The sequence below is a fragment of the Nyctibius grandis genome, chromosome 6 (genome assembly GCF_013368605.1).
Source record: "Nyctibius grandis isolate bNycGra1 chromosome 6, bNycGra1.pri, whole genome shotgun sequence".
Classification (NCBI taxonomy): domain Eukaryota; kingdom Metazoa; phylum Chordata; class Aves; order Nyctibiiformes; family Nyctibiidae; genus Nyctibius; species Nyctibius grandis.
This window is the reverse complement of record NC_090663.1, coordinates 1912122-1929851: the sequence shown is the minus strand read 5'-3', so window position 1 is coordinate 1929851 and position 17730 is coordinate 1912122. Positions and strand designations below refer to the sequence as shown.

General features: G+C 53.8%; 1 protein-coding gene across 1 annotated transcript in view; it reads right to left on the bottom strand.

The window, feature by feature from the left end:
• Positions 1–1607: 1607 nt before the first annotated feature.
• Positions 1608–17730, bottom strand: part of ADAM33 (ADAM metallopeptidase domain 33) — a 34690-nt gene continuing 18567 nt past the window's right edge. Inside the window, exons 10-24 of the mRNA XM_068402746.1 lie at positions 17559–17643; positions 16710–16852; positions 13611–13788; positions 13153–13242; positions 12353–12548; positions 10777–10885; positions 10037–10241; positions 9011–9088; positions 7835–7943; positions 7335–7485; positions 6628–6712; positions 5022–5267; positions 4562–4725; positions 3773–3790; positions 1608–2777 (exon numbers count right to left, since the gene is read on the bottom strand). Of these exons, the coding sequence (XP_068258847.1) occupies positions 2726–2777; positions 3773–3790; positions 4562–4725; positions 5022–5267; positions 6628–6712; positions 7335–7485; positions 7835–7943; positions 9011–9088; positions 10037–10241; positions 10777–10885; positions 12353–12548; positions 13153–13242; positions 13611–13788; positions 16710–16852; positions 17559–17643 (1909 nt within the window). The 3' untranslated portion in view covers positions 1608–2725. The remainder of the gene's footprint in view (positions 2778–3772; positions 3791–4561; positions 4726–5021; positions 5268–6627; positions 6713–7334; positions 7486–7834; positions 7944–9010; positions 9089–10036; positions 10242–10776; positions 10886–12352; positions 12549–13152; positions 13243–13610; positions 13789–16709; positions 16853–17558; positions 17644–17730) is intronic.

Here is a 17730-nt window from a genome sequence, read left to right as displayed (position 1 = left end):
CATTTGCGGGTGCATCAGGATGGACATCATCCACCTGCACTCCCTGCGACCATCTCAGGTGAGATAGAGCCAGAAAATAGACCATTGTGCACCATCCCTAAACTACACCCTCCCCACCCTTACACCACCGCTCCCAGAGGGGAGCCAGCTTGCAGGTCAAGGGCAGAGGAGATGGGTTGGTTTGGCCCCAAATGTGCATGTTGTACCTCTGTTGGTGAAGTCTGGATAGCTGTGGAGGGTGGACTCCCCATCTCTCACCACTGGCAACAGGAGGACACGAAGGGGAGGGTGATGGCCAGGTAGGTGACATTAATGGGCAAGAATCCAAGTTCAGGGACATTGCATCAGCTTGATGTGATCATTCAATTGCTGGTCTCACAGTAAGGTGGTTTTTTTTGACTGCAGCGTTGTTGTCCCTCACCTTGTCATTAAGCAAATGGTCCAACTCATGGGGAAAAGTTTTTCCAAACACTTCATCATTGCAGAGACTTCTCCAAACCCTCTCCACCTGTTTAATCCTCTGCTAACACCTACACTGGACAGTAGAAGGGAGGGCATTCACAGGCAGGGAGCAGGGTTTCCTCTCTCCAGGAGCTCTGTAGGCTCTTCCTCAAGTCTGACCATGTCAGAAGTGCTTTGTGGAGATCACTAAAAAGAATCATAGAATCACAGAATGGTTTGGGTTAGAAGGGACCTTAAAGACCATCCAGTCCCAACCCCCCCTGCCATGGGCAGGGACACCTTCCACTAGACCAGCTTGCTCCAAGCCCCATCCAACATGGCCTTGAACACTGCCAGGGAGGGGGCAGCCACAGCTTCTCTGGGCAACCTGGGACAGGGTCTCACCACCCTCACAGCAAAGAATTTCTTCCTCATATCTAGTCTAAATCTCCCCTCTTTCAGTTTAAAACCATTCCCCCTCGTCCTATCACTCCATGCCCTTGTAAAAAGTCCCTCTCCCGCTTTCCTGTAGTCCTTTCAGGTACTGGAATGGGACCTTGGGAAGGTTTAGGGACCAGTTCATTTATTGTGTCCTCTGGAGGTCATCTGAGGATGATCTCAAGAGGTCCCTTGGAACCTAAATGACACTCTGATTTTGTGACTTTTTATCAGAGTAAGAGGAGCTGCTGGATCCTACATCCCACCTGGATATCCACCGACCAAGACAAATATGGAGGTACCAGAGATGCTTCAGGGAAGACCCACATGCATGACCAAAGACTTCAAAACAAAGTCTGATCGATGAGAGTAAGGACAGCTTAGGTTAAGGTGGCCTTAACCACAACCTGCAATTAGCATCCCATTTTGTGACACTGGGCATAATGAAACACCCAGTCAGTTTCCTGAGGGTTGTCCCTGAGCGTGCATCGTGAACAACCATTACATTGGTTGGACACAGCCCAAAAACTTTGTCCTAGGACAGATGGGATCTACACCAGGGTAGCTGACATGTCACACACAGTTGGACAGAATGATCTCAGGTTTAAGGGCTAGCAGAAGGTGTTCCAGAGATGTCTGTTTGCATTGGTGTGGTGGGAGACCCAGAGCCCCTTGTGTCTAAAGGCTCAGGGAACTTCCGAGCAAGAAAAGAGCTGAAGGAGCCAAGAGACCATACAAAGCCTTTGTTCTCATTTCAGACTCTGACAGGGCCGCATGTCAAGTCATAGGAAAGTGGCACGGTACAGCACTGTGCAGGTCAACAGCACCTTTCATTGAGGATTGTAAAGCCCTTTCAAGACATCAGTTTGTTAAACCTCACGACACCCCTGTGAGGTAGGTATTACCCCCCCCCATTTTACAGACGGGGGGAACTGAGGCACAGAGAAATGCGATGGCTTGGCCAAGGCCTTTGGGCAAGCCAATGACACGGGCAGGAGTTCTTCCTGCTCTTGTTCCCGCCTTGTGGCTCCTTCCCCCTTTGGACAGCAGAGCGTTAGCAGCTCACAGAGCCACTGCTGGGCTTGCCCCATGAGCAGGGAACACGCAATGTTTATGGAGGGCTCCTGAGCCCCTTGAAAGCACCCTGGTAACCAGCTGCCACCAGCACTGGAGACATTGAACCGTTTCCCAGACAGCTTCTCCTTCCAGGTACGGCCCCAGGATTGTCGTTGTTTCTTCTTGTGCAATCAGGCAGGAGGAACTTGAGAACCTGGATCCTTCATGAAAATGTCCCAGCACTGCATGGCACAGTCCAAACTGGAAACCACTTTGATGGCAAATGTCTCCCTGGAGACAACGCCCAGCACTGAACTCTGATGGCAGTGAGTGCTGGGAGGTCTCACCAGGCCTGGAGGAGAAGGAGGAGGTAGCTAGAAGGATATTACACGGCTTTCGCTGCCACTGTCGTCAGCACCTTGCGTCAGTGTTGGATGTTCACTTGACCTCAAGTCACCCCATCCCAGCCCATGTGCAACGTCAAGAAGAAACTAAAGCTTGGGGATAAATTGGCCAGGAAGCGATGCCAGGAGCTGCGGTGGAGTCTCCATCATGGTAACCCCACCACCAACCCACTGCAACCCTTGGTTACATCATGGTACCAATTTCCCCTCTCCTCCCCCCACCGCTACAGTTTTTGTGCTAAATACATATTCTGTCTTATAAAAATAGTCCTCTGGTATCAAAAGACAAATAATACAAGAGAGGAATAAAAGACCCCTGTCGCCAGCAGCAGTGCAAATCAGGAGAGCCAGCTCAGCAAGGATGGGCTTAAGGTGTCCTTGGTTTGTCACTTCTTCAAGGGGAAGGAGGTTGATTGGACTTTGATGGCTGGGACTGGCCTAGTGCAAGAAGAAAGAGAAAGGAGACAACTCATTCAAGTGCAGAGACCAAGCATCCACCACCTCCACCACAACCATCCTTGCACAGCTTGAGGAGGACAGACCAGCTGCTGTCCCCGAGACTGGAGGGGACCTGTCATGGTCACCCATGTCCTCTCTCAAAGATACAACCCCAAATTGTATCACTTTGAGTGTTTTCCTTCAGTGTACCCTCAAAACCCTGATAGGACGCAGAGTCCGCCAAAGCATGTGGTGGCACCAGGCAGTAACCAGCAGTGAGAACTGGGAGCCCACCAGCTGTGGGAGTGATGTCCCCCAAGGGGTTACTGCTCTTGCCTTCCCAAGAATAGCCAAGGTGGTTCGTGCACTACCACAAGACATCACCAAATCAACCAACCTGATATGGAACCTATAGTCCATCTTACGAATTCATTAAATCTTTCACCTCATCCATCCAGGAAAGGCAAGAGTTCCCTGGCCCTCTCTTAGCATGTTGGTGGTGTCAAGTAATGACTCTGGACCAAGACATGGGCACATCCTGCTCCCTGGCACAAGTCTGGCCCTGCCAGACAGCACTTTATGACATGGGCAGTGTTTCAAGAGATGGCCATGGATGGCTCCTGGAGGGCAGCAAGGACAAAACTGCACCTTATGGGGAGGGAGTCAAGTTTGGCTGCTGGGATGTGCCAAATCCTTCTCTTTTGGGACCACAGAAAGGCCTGTCTTATCTACTAGAAGACTTGAGCTATAGGGATTGAGTTACACTGAGAAATTTTGGGGCATATTCAGCCTCCTTGTGGTGGCAACTACAAAGACATAGGAATCTAAAAGGGTCCAAGAGGGTAAAAGCAGTAATTAGCAAAGCAGACCATCTGGGGATGAGGGCCAGCACGGCCTTCTCTCCATGGCTGAATATGACCCAGTCTCCTGGGTCCCAGCCCAGTGCTTGAGCAAAGACCATCCCCCCATGGTCCTGCACCGTGTCTGTGACTCACCTTTGAGGTGGCATCAGTCTGTAGGGAGGAAAGACAAAACAGAGCATCAGTGTCCATCCCTTCACTGTCCCCCAGCAGCTCACCAACAGGCCCTTCATGCTCTGGGACATGGGGCCATATGCACCCACCAAACGATGGCCTCTCCCTTAACCCATCAGAACCCTACAAGACCCAAAGTCCCAACTTTGGTCACCACTGGCCAACTTTGGCCAAAGCTGGTGGGCTCCTGCGAGGTGGAGGCATGGCTGCAGACCCCCGACATCCACAGGTACCTTGCTTTGGTGGGCAGGCTTTTCTCCTGTACCATGCAAGAGGGAGCACGGGCACAGGGTTGTTTATGTACGTAGAGTCCCCATCTGGACAAACATTTTGGTTGTGGTTGCTCCCCAGGTAGCAGGATTTGGGACATCTTCTGATTTCCTTTCTACCTGTTGCTGCTGCCCCCAGGTGCCCCATACCAAAGATCCCCAATGCCCTACAGGCCAGTTACCTCAAAGCTGGTGGGCTTCAAATTCCTTTGTAGCTACAGCAGCGGATACAGACCCGCACAGCCCAGACCACAGAGCATTTCTCCTGCTCCTCAGCGGCCTGGCCTGTACACACCAGCCGTATCAGGGTGGAGCAGGAGAAACCCAGGTCATGGTGAAGATACCATGAGGGGCAGACCAGAGCACATCACAGTGACATTTGGGATGTCCCACCCAGACGTCACCCACAAGACCCCGTTCTGTGCCCACCTGCAGGACCCCAGCAGAGGTGGGTGGTAGCTCAACTCCTCTCTCAACTTACTTTAATGGCCTTGTGGTGTGGCTCATGGCACTTGTACCCGATGCCTTGAAGTTGGTAGGAGGGACCATGACCAGCAGGGTCTGTCCATGTGCAGGAGGCAGCTCTTTGGCCAGAAGAGGACTTCCAGGCAGTGGCCGACGGGGGGGCTGGTGCCTTGGGACGACCTGAGATCACAAAATGGGGAGAGATGACATCCTTAGAGGAGCATCCAACGACCTCCTAGAAACCTCTCTCCCCTGCTGCAGAGCTGAGATGCTTCACAGCATGTAACAACAATCCCCAACTAGTTTAAAATATTCTCATTATCTAATGAGCTTTCTTCACCATTGCAACAGATTCACCTCTTATGGTGGCATGAAAGCTCCTTAATAGTGCCCAACCCAAAAGAGCCACAGGCAGCTGAAAACCAGGGAGTCTCTGCAAGTCTGGAAGGAAAGCACAGCCAGCCAGTAAAGCTCACCAGTGGGGTCCTTACGGGGCTGCAGGGAAGAGGTTTCCTCGGAGGTGGCAACTTAGCCTGGGAGACAACAGTTTTGGTGGGGACCATGGGTGATTTGCTGACTGGCGGAGGTGGTCTGGCAGGCTTGGGGTCTCTTGGGCGTGAAGGGATGGAGTGGGGAGCCGGGCGAAGAGGGTGGACAACGTTGACGGGTTGGGAGCCGGGACGGTGAGCACTGGCTTTGGGGGGGAACACAGTTCGCGTTGCCTGCAGGGACAAGAAAAGCAGAAGTATGGAGAAAATCCTTAGGTGCATTTTCCCAGGTGCTAAAAAGCAGATGTCCCCTCAAGGTCTGGGTGCTACGGAGTTGCAGGAGGAGCACTGGGTATTTATTCCACTTTCTGAGACCACTACTTTTACCATCCCACCCAAAAGCTGAATACATTTCATAGAACCATAGAATCACAGAATGGTTGGGGTGGGAAGGGACCTTAAAAGTTCCAACCCCCCTGCCACGGGCAGGGACACCTTCCACCACACCAGGTTGCTCCAAGCCCCATCCAACCTGCCCTTGAACACTGCCAGGGAGGGGGCAGCCACAGCTTCTCTGGGCAACCTGGGCCAGGGTCTCACCACCCTCACAGCAAAGAATTTCTTCCTCAGATCTCATCTCAATCTCCCCTCTTTCAGTTTAAAACCGTTCCCCCTCATCCTGTCACTCCATGCCCTTGTAAAAAGTCCCTCTCCCGCTTTCCTGTAGCCCCTTCAGGTACTGGAAGGTGCTAGAAGGTCTCCCCGGAGCCTTCTCTTCTCCAGGCTGAACAGCCCCAGCTCTCTCAGCCTGTCTCCACAGCAGAGGGGCTCCAGCCCTCTGAGCATTTCCGTGGCCTCCTCTGGACTCGCTCCAACAGCTTCGTGCCCTTCTGACGTTGGGGCCCCAGAGCTGGACGCAGCACTGCAGGGGGGGTCTCCCGAGAGCGGAGCAGAGGGGCAGAATCCCCTCCCTCGCCCTGCTGGCCACGCTGCTGGGGATGCAGCCCAGGATATGGGGCTCTTTGCCCCTGGTAACCATCCAGAATATTTGCTCCTTGCTAACCACATGAGAGCACACAGGGATGACAAAGGTGCTGGCCTCTGGTGAATCCATACCAGATTTCCACCAGACTGAATTACAGAGAGGGGACACATCACCCCTCCTGCCTCAATCTCAGCCATTGTGACCACACTCCAAAAGACCATCACTTTCTACCTAAATTTAGCCCCGGGATTCCTCATCCCAAGGTCACCAGAGCTGACAAAACCAGCAGCAGAAGCATCTGCCTCCCTGGAGACCCAGAACAGAGTCATCAGCCGGACTGCAGAGCTCCTGCTAAGCTTTGCCATGGTGATGGGCAATTTCCCAGCGGAGGCTCCTGGCAATCACCGGGGTCTTATTGAGCAGGAGGAGCTCAACAGACTCACTTTTAGGAGGGATGTGTACTACTGACCAAGGGCTCACAGTGTAGACACGATCCAAACCAGCATGGGGTACCAGTTGCTTGCCCAGTTGCTAGAGGGAGACGTGATCACCCGCAAGGATGAAGTCCCAAGGAGGGAAAGCAAACCTGGAAGGTGACTTATTACTTACTTTATTAGTGGAGGTGGAAATGTTTCGCAAGGTGAAAGCAGCGTTGGGATGGCCACCGGTTGACTTCCGACTGATGGTTTTGTTCCTGCCCAGGATCACAAACATAAATCACAGATGGCAAAATAAAGCAATCGTTTTTGCGACAGCTGCCTCCCAAAACGCTGCCAGCGAGACCCTGTCTCCATTAGCAGATCATTAGCAGACAGTCCTGCAGTGCTGGGTGAGCAGGGGTGACAAGCTCATCTTGAGATAATGAGGGTAATGAAGTAGGTTTGCTTATTTATTTTTCTCAAATTATTGCAGGGGCTCTGAGGCATGTGTTTGTCTGTACCTGTACTGGGACGGGAAATAATGAGAATATCTAAATTCAGAGCTACTTTAGAGCCCTTCCAGCTTTTGCAGCCTGCTAAGAGCAGATGGCAAGAAAGCTCCCCAGTACCAGGCCACTTTCGTCATCGCTCTCTGGGCTTGTCTGTCCAACAGACCATTTCTGACTTCTGCTCAGGGGACAGCTGAGAGCCTCAGATTGTCCTAGGAGAGAGCTCTCCATATCTCAACCAGGTCTTGTACCAGTTTGAAACAGGCCCAGTCCACCACCAGCTCCCTGACAACCATTCCTACCAGGCTGGATGCTGTCAGTGGCAAGAAAACATTTCAGAGTCTCACTAGGTCCTCAAGAGAAAAGGGATTTAGGACACATCACCCACCTGTATGTCTCCTGGCTCCTCCTCCTCATCTCCTTTATCCATTTATTCAGGAGCGAGTTCTCCTGACGGTACCAAAAGTAGATGCTCATCATCAGGGCCGGGAGGAAGAGCAGGAAGATGAGCAGAAGGGTTATTAAGATGGCTTCATGATCTGGCAGGGAAAGCACAAAGATGAGTGGGGCTGGGAGAGCCAGCAGCCTTCAGCTTCACTCGATGGAAATGTCGGCCCCATCTGCCCATTCGTGGCCACCCAGACTAGAGACATCGTTGCTGACCACACCTCCAAAAAGGGAGCAGTACCATTTGGTGGCTTCTGATTAAAATGGGTGGCCACCAAGCAACCAGAGCTGGGCACAGGCTGTGAGTCTGCCTGAACAGACCCAACCCAGCACATCTGGGAGCAGAGCTGTCAGCAGCTTTATCGCCCCATCTCCCCTGCTCGTGGCATCACTCCAGCCCCACCAGCATCACAAGGCACCGGATGAGAAGTCAGGACTCACTGTCACGCTGCACAGGGCCACTGTCCACGCTGCCGCCCAAGCCCGGCTTCTCGCAGTAGGGGGGAGCCCAGCCGGCATCGCAGTGGCAGTTCTTGTTGCTGTTGCAGACCTGCAGAGAGAGAAGGAGGGTTGGAGGCCACGAGGGATGTATGGAAACGATGGTCTGTATGGTGGGGATGAGAGCAGACGGCCCATGGCGAGAGCCCGGGCTGAAGGAGCTTAACCCCTGCCAACGTTCACCCCTTGAACATCACTCGGATTGTGCCCGTGTTGCCCCCAAATCTGTGATGGCAATGTACAGAGATATCTACCTGTTGACACTTCTCTTTCCCTGTTGAAGACAGGTATCTTGTACCCTTGGGTTTTCACACTGCTTGACTAGACAAGCGTGATGCCCTTAATACTCTGCATTAGGCCAGAAGTTTTTTCAACATCTTCCCCTTGGGACCTTCCCATTAAACCATCGCATTGTTGTTGCCTTATCACAGAATCGCAGAACCAACCAGGTTGGAAGAGACCTCTGGGATCATCGAGTCCAACAATTGCCCTGACACCACCATGTCAACTAGACCATGGCACTAAGTGCCATGTCCAGTCTTTTCTTAAACACCTCCAGAGATGGTGACTCCCCCATCCTCCCTGGGCAGTCCCTTCCAATGGCTAATGACCCTTGCTGAGAAGAAATGCTTCCTCATGTCCAACCTGAACCTCCCCTGGTGAAGCTTGAGGCTGTGTCCTCTTGTCCTTATCTGACAAAGCCCTGCATTCTGCAGAGATCAAAGCTTTGTAGCCTTCAAGCTTTGGACAAGGGTGGCTCTTCCTATTAGCTCAACTGCTGCCCTGCCTTTTTGCAGTCCCAGTTGTGTTTTTGACTCCTGCTTTGCTCTCAGAGGCAACAGACACCTGCTCTGAGCTCTAAACACTCTCCAGTTCAAACTAGACCCTGATCCAAATTTTGCAGATGGTCCTTACGTCACGAATGATCTTATTCCTCTAACTTGGACGTGAGTAAGCAAAGATCTCAGCTCAGTCTCACCCACAGCTGATGCAGGAGAGAGTTATGAAAAGCAGATGCCCACGGCTTTGCAAGGCTCGTCCCTGTGGGAGATGCTTGGTTTCCCTTAAGAACCTGCGCCCATCTCATGAGCCAGCTGTAGGTCTCAGGCAATAACTCACCCCATGGCCGTTGCACCGGGAAACGCACTTTTCCAGCTCAAAAAGGGAGGCGTTCTGGCACCGGCGATCTTTGCAAACCTGAGAGAGAGCCAAGAAACTGAGGTTAGAGAAAGACAGGAGAGAGGGGGGGACAGCAACCTTCCACCTTCACAAATGAGTCCTCTGGAAGGACGTTGTCCGTTGGAAAATGCAGGTTGGTTAAACCATATTGTTCCAGGTCAACGCATTTCACTCCAATTTTCAGCACAGCCCAGGAAACCTCTACCATTGCCCCATCCAGTGGAGACCATCCACTACCATTCCCACCCTCGTCCCCTGACACCCCACCTGGCAGCTCCCAGAGAAGGCATTTCCCATCTGGCCCTAAAACACAGGCACCAGCCAAAAAAAAAAAGGACACTGGATTTCAAAACCAGCCATCTTTTCTCATGAAAACGTTGACATTTTGGCCTCCCATCCCAAACTGTGATGAAAATCTCATAATTAAAATGCCAAATAGCAAAGGTCGTATCTCCGCAGCCAGCTCTGTCTGGCGTGCATCCCTGCTACCCTGTTGTCTACCAGATTTCTGCTCTTTTGCAGCTGAACTCACCCTCTGTAAAGTACTTGGAGATGCAGGGGCTGGAAAAAACCTAATGCTCAGTTAGCAACATCTGTTTGGATCTGTCGTCTTGATTCCTAACACAGCTTTCCCCTGGGAAACAGTTTGTTCATAGGAGGAAGCCTCATCCATCAAGTCCTGGGGCATGCAACCCTTGTTGGGGTTGCTCTACCACGCATTAAATCAGTAAACAAGCACGGAAGCCAAGGAGAGAAGGATTTGGTGGCCTACACACAAGCATCTGGTGATGTCTAGAAATGCCCCAGTTGAGATGTCACCAGGGCAATGTCTGCAAGCGTGGGGGAAACCACGTCCCATGGCCTGACTGTAACACAGAGAAGAGCCAATGTCTACATTGGAGCTGGGACAAGAGCCAAGGAGCTGATCTCCTGGAGAAGACCTCAGCCCTACCAAGAGGTACTCACCATCCCATCTCCACATTTTGTCCCCGTCATCACCAGCCCGGGGTCGGAGAGGTCTTCCTCATCATCCTTCGCTGTGTACATGTAGGTGCCTCGGCACTTCACCTCCCGCCCGTTGAATCGGATGGTGGTGTCGATGGAGACGGTGTTGGTCCCCTGGGGCTTCTTAGCTGAGCTCTGGCACTGGATCTTGCCACACATAGCATCCCTAGGAGCGGGGCACAGCCGAGGTGAGGGCAGGAGATGTGGGTACCAGCCGCCTCACCCCCCCTGCCCCATCACCCCCTGCTCCACTGCCTGCTTGCTCCCCTCCCTCTGAATTTATGGCCGTGGGAGGTTGTGATGGGAGAGAGTCAGCAGGTTCAGAAAGGACTTAGATAAATCATGGACAGCACGGAGAAATGCTGGAGGGAACAGGTTGCAGGTGGGTCCCTCTAACATCCCTGGTCCAACTGGGAATACTGGAGAGCACACGCTCCCTAAATAGCATCTCCTGCTCATGCTGTCTGATTTTCCCTTCAGGCTGGGCTGGGAGGTGTTGCATGGGGGGACAACCTCCCAGCAGTGACGGGGATTGAGCCCAGGAAGGACCTGGTGGCTTCCTCAGGTCCAAAACTGAGCTGGCCCAAGGGGTAATGTCAGGAGGCTTGGGTAGGACCCTTCCAGTCCCTTTGCAGGGGTGGGTTGGGGGGGGGTGTGGGAGGAGGACATGGGGCACCCATGGGTGCCAGCGCTGCACCCACCTCTTGTCACATTTCACGTAGCGCCCATGGCTGTCTTTGCCGCAGTTGCCGTAGGTGTTGCCGGCCATGTTCACGTCCTGGAAACAGGCGTCCGGGGCTGGCCAGGCACCTGCAGGGAGGGAGGAAAGGTCCCACGTGGGATGGGGAATGGAGCCAGTGGGGAGAAATACCGATACCGGGAGCAGTGGCTGGATGCTCAGGGAGAAAACACCATACACAGAATCGCAGAATCACAGAATCAACCAGATTGGAAGAGCCCTCTGGGATCATCGAGTCCAACCATTGCCCTGACACCACCATGGCAACTAGACCATGGCACTAAGTGCCATGTCCAGTCTTTCCTTAAACACCTCCAGAGATGGTGACTGCACCACCTCCCTGGGCAGCCCCTTCCAATGGCTAATGACCCTTTCTGAGAAGAAATGCTTCCTCATGTCCAACCTGAACCTCCCCTGGTGAAGCTTGAGGCTGTGTCCTCTTGTCCTATCGCTGGTTGCCCAGGAGAAGAGGCCGACTCCCACTTCACTACAACCTCCCTTCAGGTAGTTGGAGACTGCAATAAGGTCACCTCTGAGCCATGGAAAAGTCTCCTTGAAAGCTGCTGCTGGGGGTGCCAGGCCAAGAACGGCACAAGAGGGGTGAAAACCCTTTGGCTGCGGGGTCTTGCAGAGGATTTTGTACATGGGTGCCAGTGGGATGTTGGGAGTGTGGATATGGGGGCTGTAGCATGCCCAGGGGCAGGGTGCAGCACGTGGCTGCGTGTGGCCATGTGTGGGGGCCCTGTGCAGTGTGGGGTCATGGGCAGCAGGAGGCCATACACAGCAGATGGCCATATGGAGCACATAAGCTATGGGCTGTACGCAGAGTGGGGGCCATATGCAGCGTGGGGGCTGTAGGCAGTTCATGGCCACATAACGAGTATATATAGGTGTGTGTGTATATATATGAAGTGTGTAACAACCATGGAATCACGGCATGGTTTGGGTTGGAAGGGACCTTAAAGACCATCTAGTTCCAACCCCCTGCCACGGGCAGGGACACCTTCCGCCAGACCAGGTTGCTCCAAGCCCCATCCAACCTGGCCTTGAACACTGACAGGGAGGGGGCAGCCACAGCTTCTCTGGGCAACCTGCGCCAGGGTCTCACCACCCTCACAGCAAAGAATTTCTTCCCAATATCTCATCTCAGTCTCCCCTCTTGCAGTTTAAAACCGTTCCCCCTCGTCCTGTCACTCCATGCCCTTGTAAAAAGCCCCTCTCCAGCTTTCCTGTAGCCCCTTCAGGTACTGGAAGGTGCTAGAAGGTCTCCCTGGAGCCTTCTCTTCTCCAGGCTGAACAGCCCCAACTCTCTCAGCCTGTCTCCATAGCAGAGGGGCTCCAGCCCTCTGAGCATCTTCGTGGCCTCCTCTGGACTCGCTCCAACAGCTCCATGTCCTTCTGATGTTGGGGGACCCAGAGCTGGACGCAGCACTGCGTGGTGGTGCAGGACCACGGTGTGCCCATGTGCAGACACAGTGCTGAGACCCGACGTGGCTCCTGCTCCGGAGAGGGGTGGCCAGGAGGCTGGTGGGACTCACCTGGTCCCCAGAGCTGGACACACTGCTGGTGGTGGGTCATGCACATGCCATTGTTGCAGTAAGCCTCGCCGTAGGCGCAGGACGAGCCATCCAGCAGGTACACGTTGGCTGGGCAGTAGGGTGAGGCACCCGTGCAGTATTCGGGGAGGTCACAGGATCCCGCTGCTTCCCTGCAGATTGTCCCAGCCACCTTCAGCTGCCGCAGGAGGAGAGAGAAACATCAGCACTGAGTGGCAGCAAAGGGGTCAAACTGGGATTGCTGCTGCCTCTTGGTACAGCTTGGGGCCATAAACCATCTATAATGTCCCCTCTGGGACTATAGGACACAGCCTCAAGCTTGGCCAGGGGAGGTTCAGGTTGGACATTAGGAAGCATTTCTTCTCAGCAAGGGTCATTAGACATTGGAAGGGGCTGCCCAGGGAGGTGGTGGAGTCACCATCTCTGGAGGTGTTTAAGAAAAGACTGGACATGGCCCTTAGTGCCATGGTCTAGTTGAGATGGTGGTGTCAGGGCAATGGTTGGACTCGATGATCCCAGAGGGCTCTTCCAACCTGACTGACTCTGTGATTCTGTGATATGGGGTTGTCAAGGTATAAAGCCAAATTCCCAGCCACAAAGCAGCCAGCAGAGGTTCTCCGGCAGACACAAGTTTACACACAACCCTCCTCATTTGGCACCGACGGGGCTGACCTTACGGACATGAAGCACATGAGTCCTGAGGGAATGGTGGGGGCCATATCTCCCTGCTCAGCCCCTGGGCAGGTGCGTAGGCAGGGAGGGGGACACGGTGGGGGGCTCACCTTGCAGTTCTGGCAGCAGTCACCGTGGGCACATTGGGCCCCCATCTTCAGCGTGCAGTTGTGTGCGTTGCAGCATGGGTTGGTGCACTCCTGCGTGGGGAGAAGAAGAAAACACCATGACCAGTGAGTCCATCCCTTCCCCATTGCTGCCCACATCCCTTCTCCACCCATCACAGCACTGCTCTTCTCATTTTACCAATGGGGAAACTGAGGCACGGGGAGGGCTGAGGAAGACCTGAGCACTCTAAGGCAAAGTCAAGAAGAAAGCCAGGCCCAGGTTAAATGGATTTAAGACGACAGGACTGGGAAGAGCCCTTGGGATGGAGTTCCTGTGGTGACCAGCAAACCCCTTTCCCTTGGAAATATGTTTCTCCACGTGGGCCACATCCTGCCACCCAGCAGCTGAGCTGAGCTGCAAAAGGCTCTGCGGGAAAGCGATGCAGCACCCAGCACCATACCTCCACCTCGCCACAGTCACAGTCTTCTCCTTCCTCCAGAAAGCCGTTGCCACATTTCCGTCCCACCACCAGGTCCTTGGTGTCGGGCAAGTTGAAGAGACACATGCCACCTCCCTTCTGGAAGTAATTCTCCAGCTGCCTCTTGCTGCAGGAGCTGAACACGCGAGGGAAGGGGTGTCTGCGCAGAGGACAGATGGGGAGGGATGGGAACCGGGGCGATCGGGACCAGGAGAAGGTGGAAAACCACAGTCAGAGCTGGGAAATAAGGACAGGGGTAAACGGGCACAAACCCTTCAAAGAGCAAGAAGCCGCCATCGACCAGATGCATCAAGACCGCTAACATCTCCCACCCCAACTCACAGAATCAATCAACCAGGTTGGAAGAGACCTCTGGGATCATCGAGTCCAACCATTGCCCTGACACCACCATCTCAACTAGACCAGGGCACTAAGTGCCATGTCCAGGCTTTTCTTAAACACACCCAGAGATGGTGACTCCACCACCTCCCTGGGCAGCCCCTTCCAATGGCTAATGACCCTTGCTGAGAAGAAATGTTTCCTAATGGCCAACCTGAACCTCCCCTGGCCAAGCTTGAGGCTGTGTCCTCTTGTCCTAGCACTAGTTGCCTGGGAGAAGAGGCCGACTCCCACTGCACTACAACCTCCCTTCAGGTAGTTGTAGACTGCACTAAGGTCACCTCTGAGCCTCCTCTTCTCCAGGCTAAACAACCCCAGCTCCCTCAGCCATTCCTCGGAGGTCAGACCCTCCATACCCTTCCCCAGCTTGGTCGCCCTCCTCTGGACTCACTCCAACACCTCAACATCTTTCTTGAAGTGCGGGGCCCAGAACTGGACACAGGATTCAAGGTGCGGCCTCACCAGTGCCGAGTACAGAGGGACGATCACTTCCCTAGACCAGCTGGGAACTCGCAGGGCTGAGCACCAGACTAACAACCAGGGGACACCACAATGAGCGCAAATATTTTCCAGGTGGGATGGGGAGGACATCTTCTTGATCTGTTATATGCCACCCTTTAGAGCATCAGCCCTCCAGCAAGAAACCTCCTGGAGACTGGAGACCCCCATGGTCTGAACCTGAAAGCCCAGGGAGCACCCATGCCTGCAGGCTCTGCTAGCTGGATGCTGGTGTAGGTGTCACCTCCGTGCCTTGGTCCTCTGCACCTGGGACACCACAGACCTCCCCGCCTTAACCGCAAGGCGGGTCTCCACATCTGCTCAGGATGTCCGCTAAATAACATGCCTGCTATCACTGAACCACTGATGGGAAATACCCGTTTGGGGTGATCTAAACACCTCTGAGGCTGAGATGGAGAAAAATCATTGAAAAAATTAAAGAAAAATGGAAAAGAAACACCAAAAAATCCCCATATTAAATCATCCACAAGGCCTGAGCCGCACAAAAAAAAAATCAGCGCCTTCTACGTGTAAGGTCATTTTTCTAACAGCCCAACTGACTTCTGTAATGAGCTGGAGAGAAATGGTGATTTTCTAGAGAAGCTCTGAGCATGGTTCTTCCGTAATTTTGCACAAGTTTGTGTTTTTTTTCGTGTGATGTATTAAGAAGGAGGAAGCAGAGAGCACGAGCTGTGCACAGCTCTCCGTTGCGGTGCTGGTTTCATTTCCTCCTGTCGTTAAAACAATATTTTATTTCATATTAGGACGCCTCATTTCCGAGATGACACAGAGGGCTTCTTCTAAAAGTAATTTTGAAGTCTGGGGGAAAATCTCTTGAGCTGTAAGGAAAGCTCTAAGTCCATCCAAGTCATGGGAGGGTGAGCAAAGAAATATACCCATAAGGTGGTACATGAATGTGCAATAGGGACAGGTTGAAGCTGGTCAAAAATGTGTTTCGTGCCCGTGTGGAAAAGAATATTTCAGCGAAAATAAGAAGGAAGAAATGTCATGGGGAGATGTCAGCTCGGAGGTTCAAATAATGCAGAATAAACAGCTGCTTTTCTGTAGTGCAGGGAAATCTGGGACCACTGTATCGTCGGGAGCTGGAAAACCCAAAAGGAGAAGGACTTTGGAAGGGAAAGTGGTACCAACCAGCTGAATTTCATGCAACTGTGGGCCAAATTAAAGGGTAAAGGCATGGGAAAGCAAACCCTGGAGGGATGCCAGAGGGCATGAAAGCCAATGACTGCTACTCCAGGGCACCCTGCATCCAGATTTAGTGGGGTTGGGGTGAGGGATGTGAGCTCCCCGCACCGCAGCCCCACGGTGCCATGAGTCCCCACCGGCATGGCCGAGGACTGGGCACCCCTTGGCCCTCCAGTCTGATAATAAAGAATAATTTCATAGAATCACAGAACGGTTTGGGTTGGGAGGGACCTTAAAGATCATCTAGTTCCAACCCCCTGCCACGGGCAGGGACACCTTCCACCAGACCAGGTTGCTCCAAGCCCCATCCAACCTGGCCTTGAACACTGCCAGGGAGGGGGCACCCACAGCTTCTCTGGGCAACCTGGGCCAGGCTCTCACCACCCTCACAGCAAAGAATTTCTTCCTAAGATCTAATCTAAATCTCCCCTCTTTCAGTTTAGAACCATCCCCCCTCGTCATGTCACTCCATGCCCTTGTAAAAAGCCCCTCTCCAGCTTTCCTGTAGCCCCTTCAGGGACTGGAAGGTGCTAGAAGGTCTCCCCGGAGCCTTCTCTTCTCCAGGCTGAACAGCCCCAGCTCTCTCAGCCTGTCTCCATAGCAGAGGTGCTCCAGCCCTCTGAGCATCTCCGTGGCCAATGTGCTGAGGTGTGGGTTAGCACAGGAAAATGCCTCAGATTCCTGCAACATGTCTACCAGATAACATCCATTTGCTTCCATCCCCAGCTCTTTTGGGATGGGGCTGCTACCCCTCGGAGACCACCAGCCCTGCCTGCTCCTGGGTCCTGGGATGTGTTTGCTCCAGGTAACTGGGACGTGCAGGGCAAACGGGGAGGAGGGCAACTAGCCGGGTCCCCCTCTGCAGTGAGGCACTGCACCCGCAACGCTGCCTTGTAGGACAGGACCCCCTCCCCGCACACAGCCCCCACAACCTGCTGGGGGGCTTAGGGGCCGCACCCCGTCCCCAGCGCCACTTACCCGGTGGCCGCTGCCATGACACAGCCGCCTTGCTCCGGGGTGGCCTCCACGCAGCAGCCCGTGCTGTCGTGGCTCATGCCGAAATTGTGGCCAATCTCGTGGGCCATAGTGGCGGCTGCTCCAATGGGCTGCTCCGAGTGGTCCTGCATCAGGAGGGGCGATGTGTCAGCACAGCAGCCAGGAGCAATGGAGAGGGCTGATCCCACAGCAGGGCGTGGGGCTGGGGTGATGGAGGGACCACAGCATCCCTGGGGTGGCAACTGGACGCCGTGGGAGAGAGGGATGGAGGAGGATTCATGGCAGAAGTGGGGTTTGGTCTCCTAAAAGTCCCGCATGGGACTGTTGGGAAGCTCTTTTGCTGGAGCCAACTGATGAAAACCTGGGGCACTGGAAGGCACATCCCAAAAACCAGAAACCTTGGTGCCCCACACCACCACCCTGCCTAGGGACCACAGGTCACCAGGGCCACCACCACCACATCAGGAGGAGGATGATTTACCTGGGGTGGAGATGACCCTACAACCAGAGAGCACAAGCAGGGAACAAGTAGGGGCTATTAATATGATGGGCAGAAGCAACCAGGAGATCCCAATGCTGCTGCTAGCTGCAAGTTGTAGGTGTACATGGGGCAGGAGACCTTTAAACCAGCCCCTTCTCACCTCCTTAGACCTTGGCCAACATCTGAGAGGGGTAAGGGGCTACCAGCATCATCGTTTGTCCTCAGGCTGCATCCCAGGACCAACCCCAGATGGCTGGTCCTGCAAGCCCATGAAGAACCCCAGTAAGATGGGGTGGCAATGGGGTCCTCCAGCCTGGGAGGAGCAGTGGGGACCCCTGTGCTCCTCTTACCACGCTGACGCCTCCGGAGTTATCCGCACTGCACATGCCCTCCAGCGGAGCCATGCCGATGGTTGTCCCCCTGAACGTCTTCCCTCTGCCCGGAAAGGAGAACAGAGGGGCAGTTAGCACCCAAGGGGTGGTTTGGAGACCCTGGTCTGAGCTGGGAGCCCCCTGCCCCAAC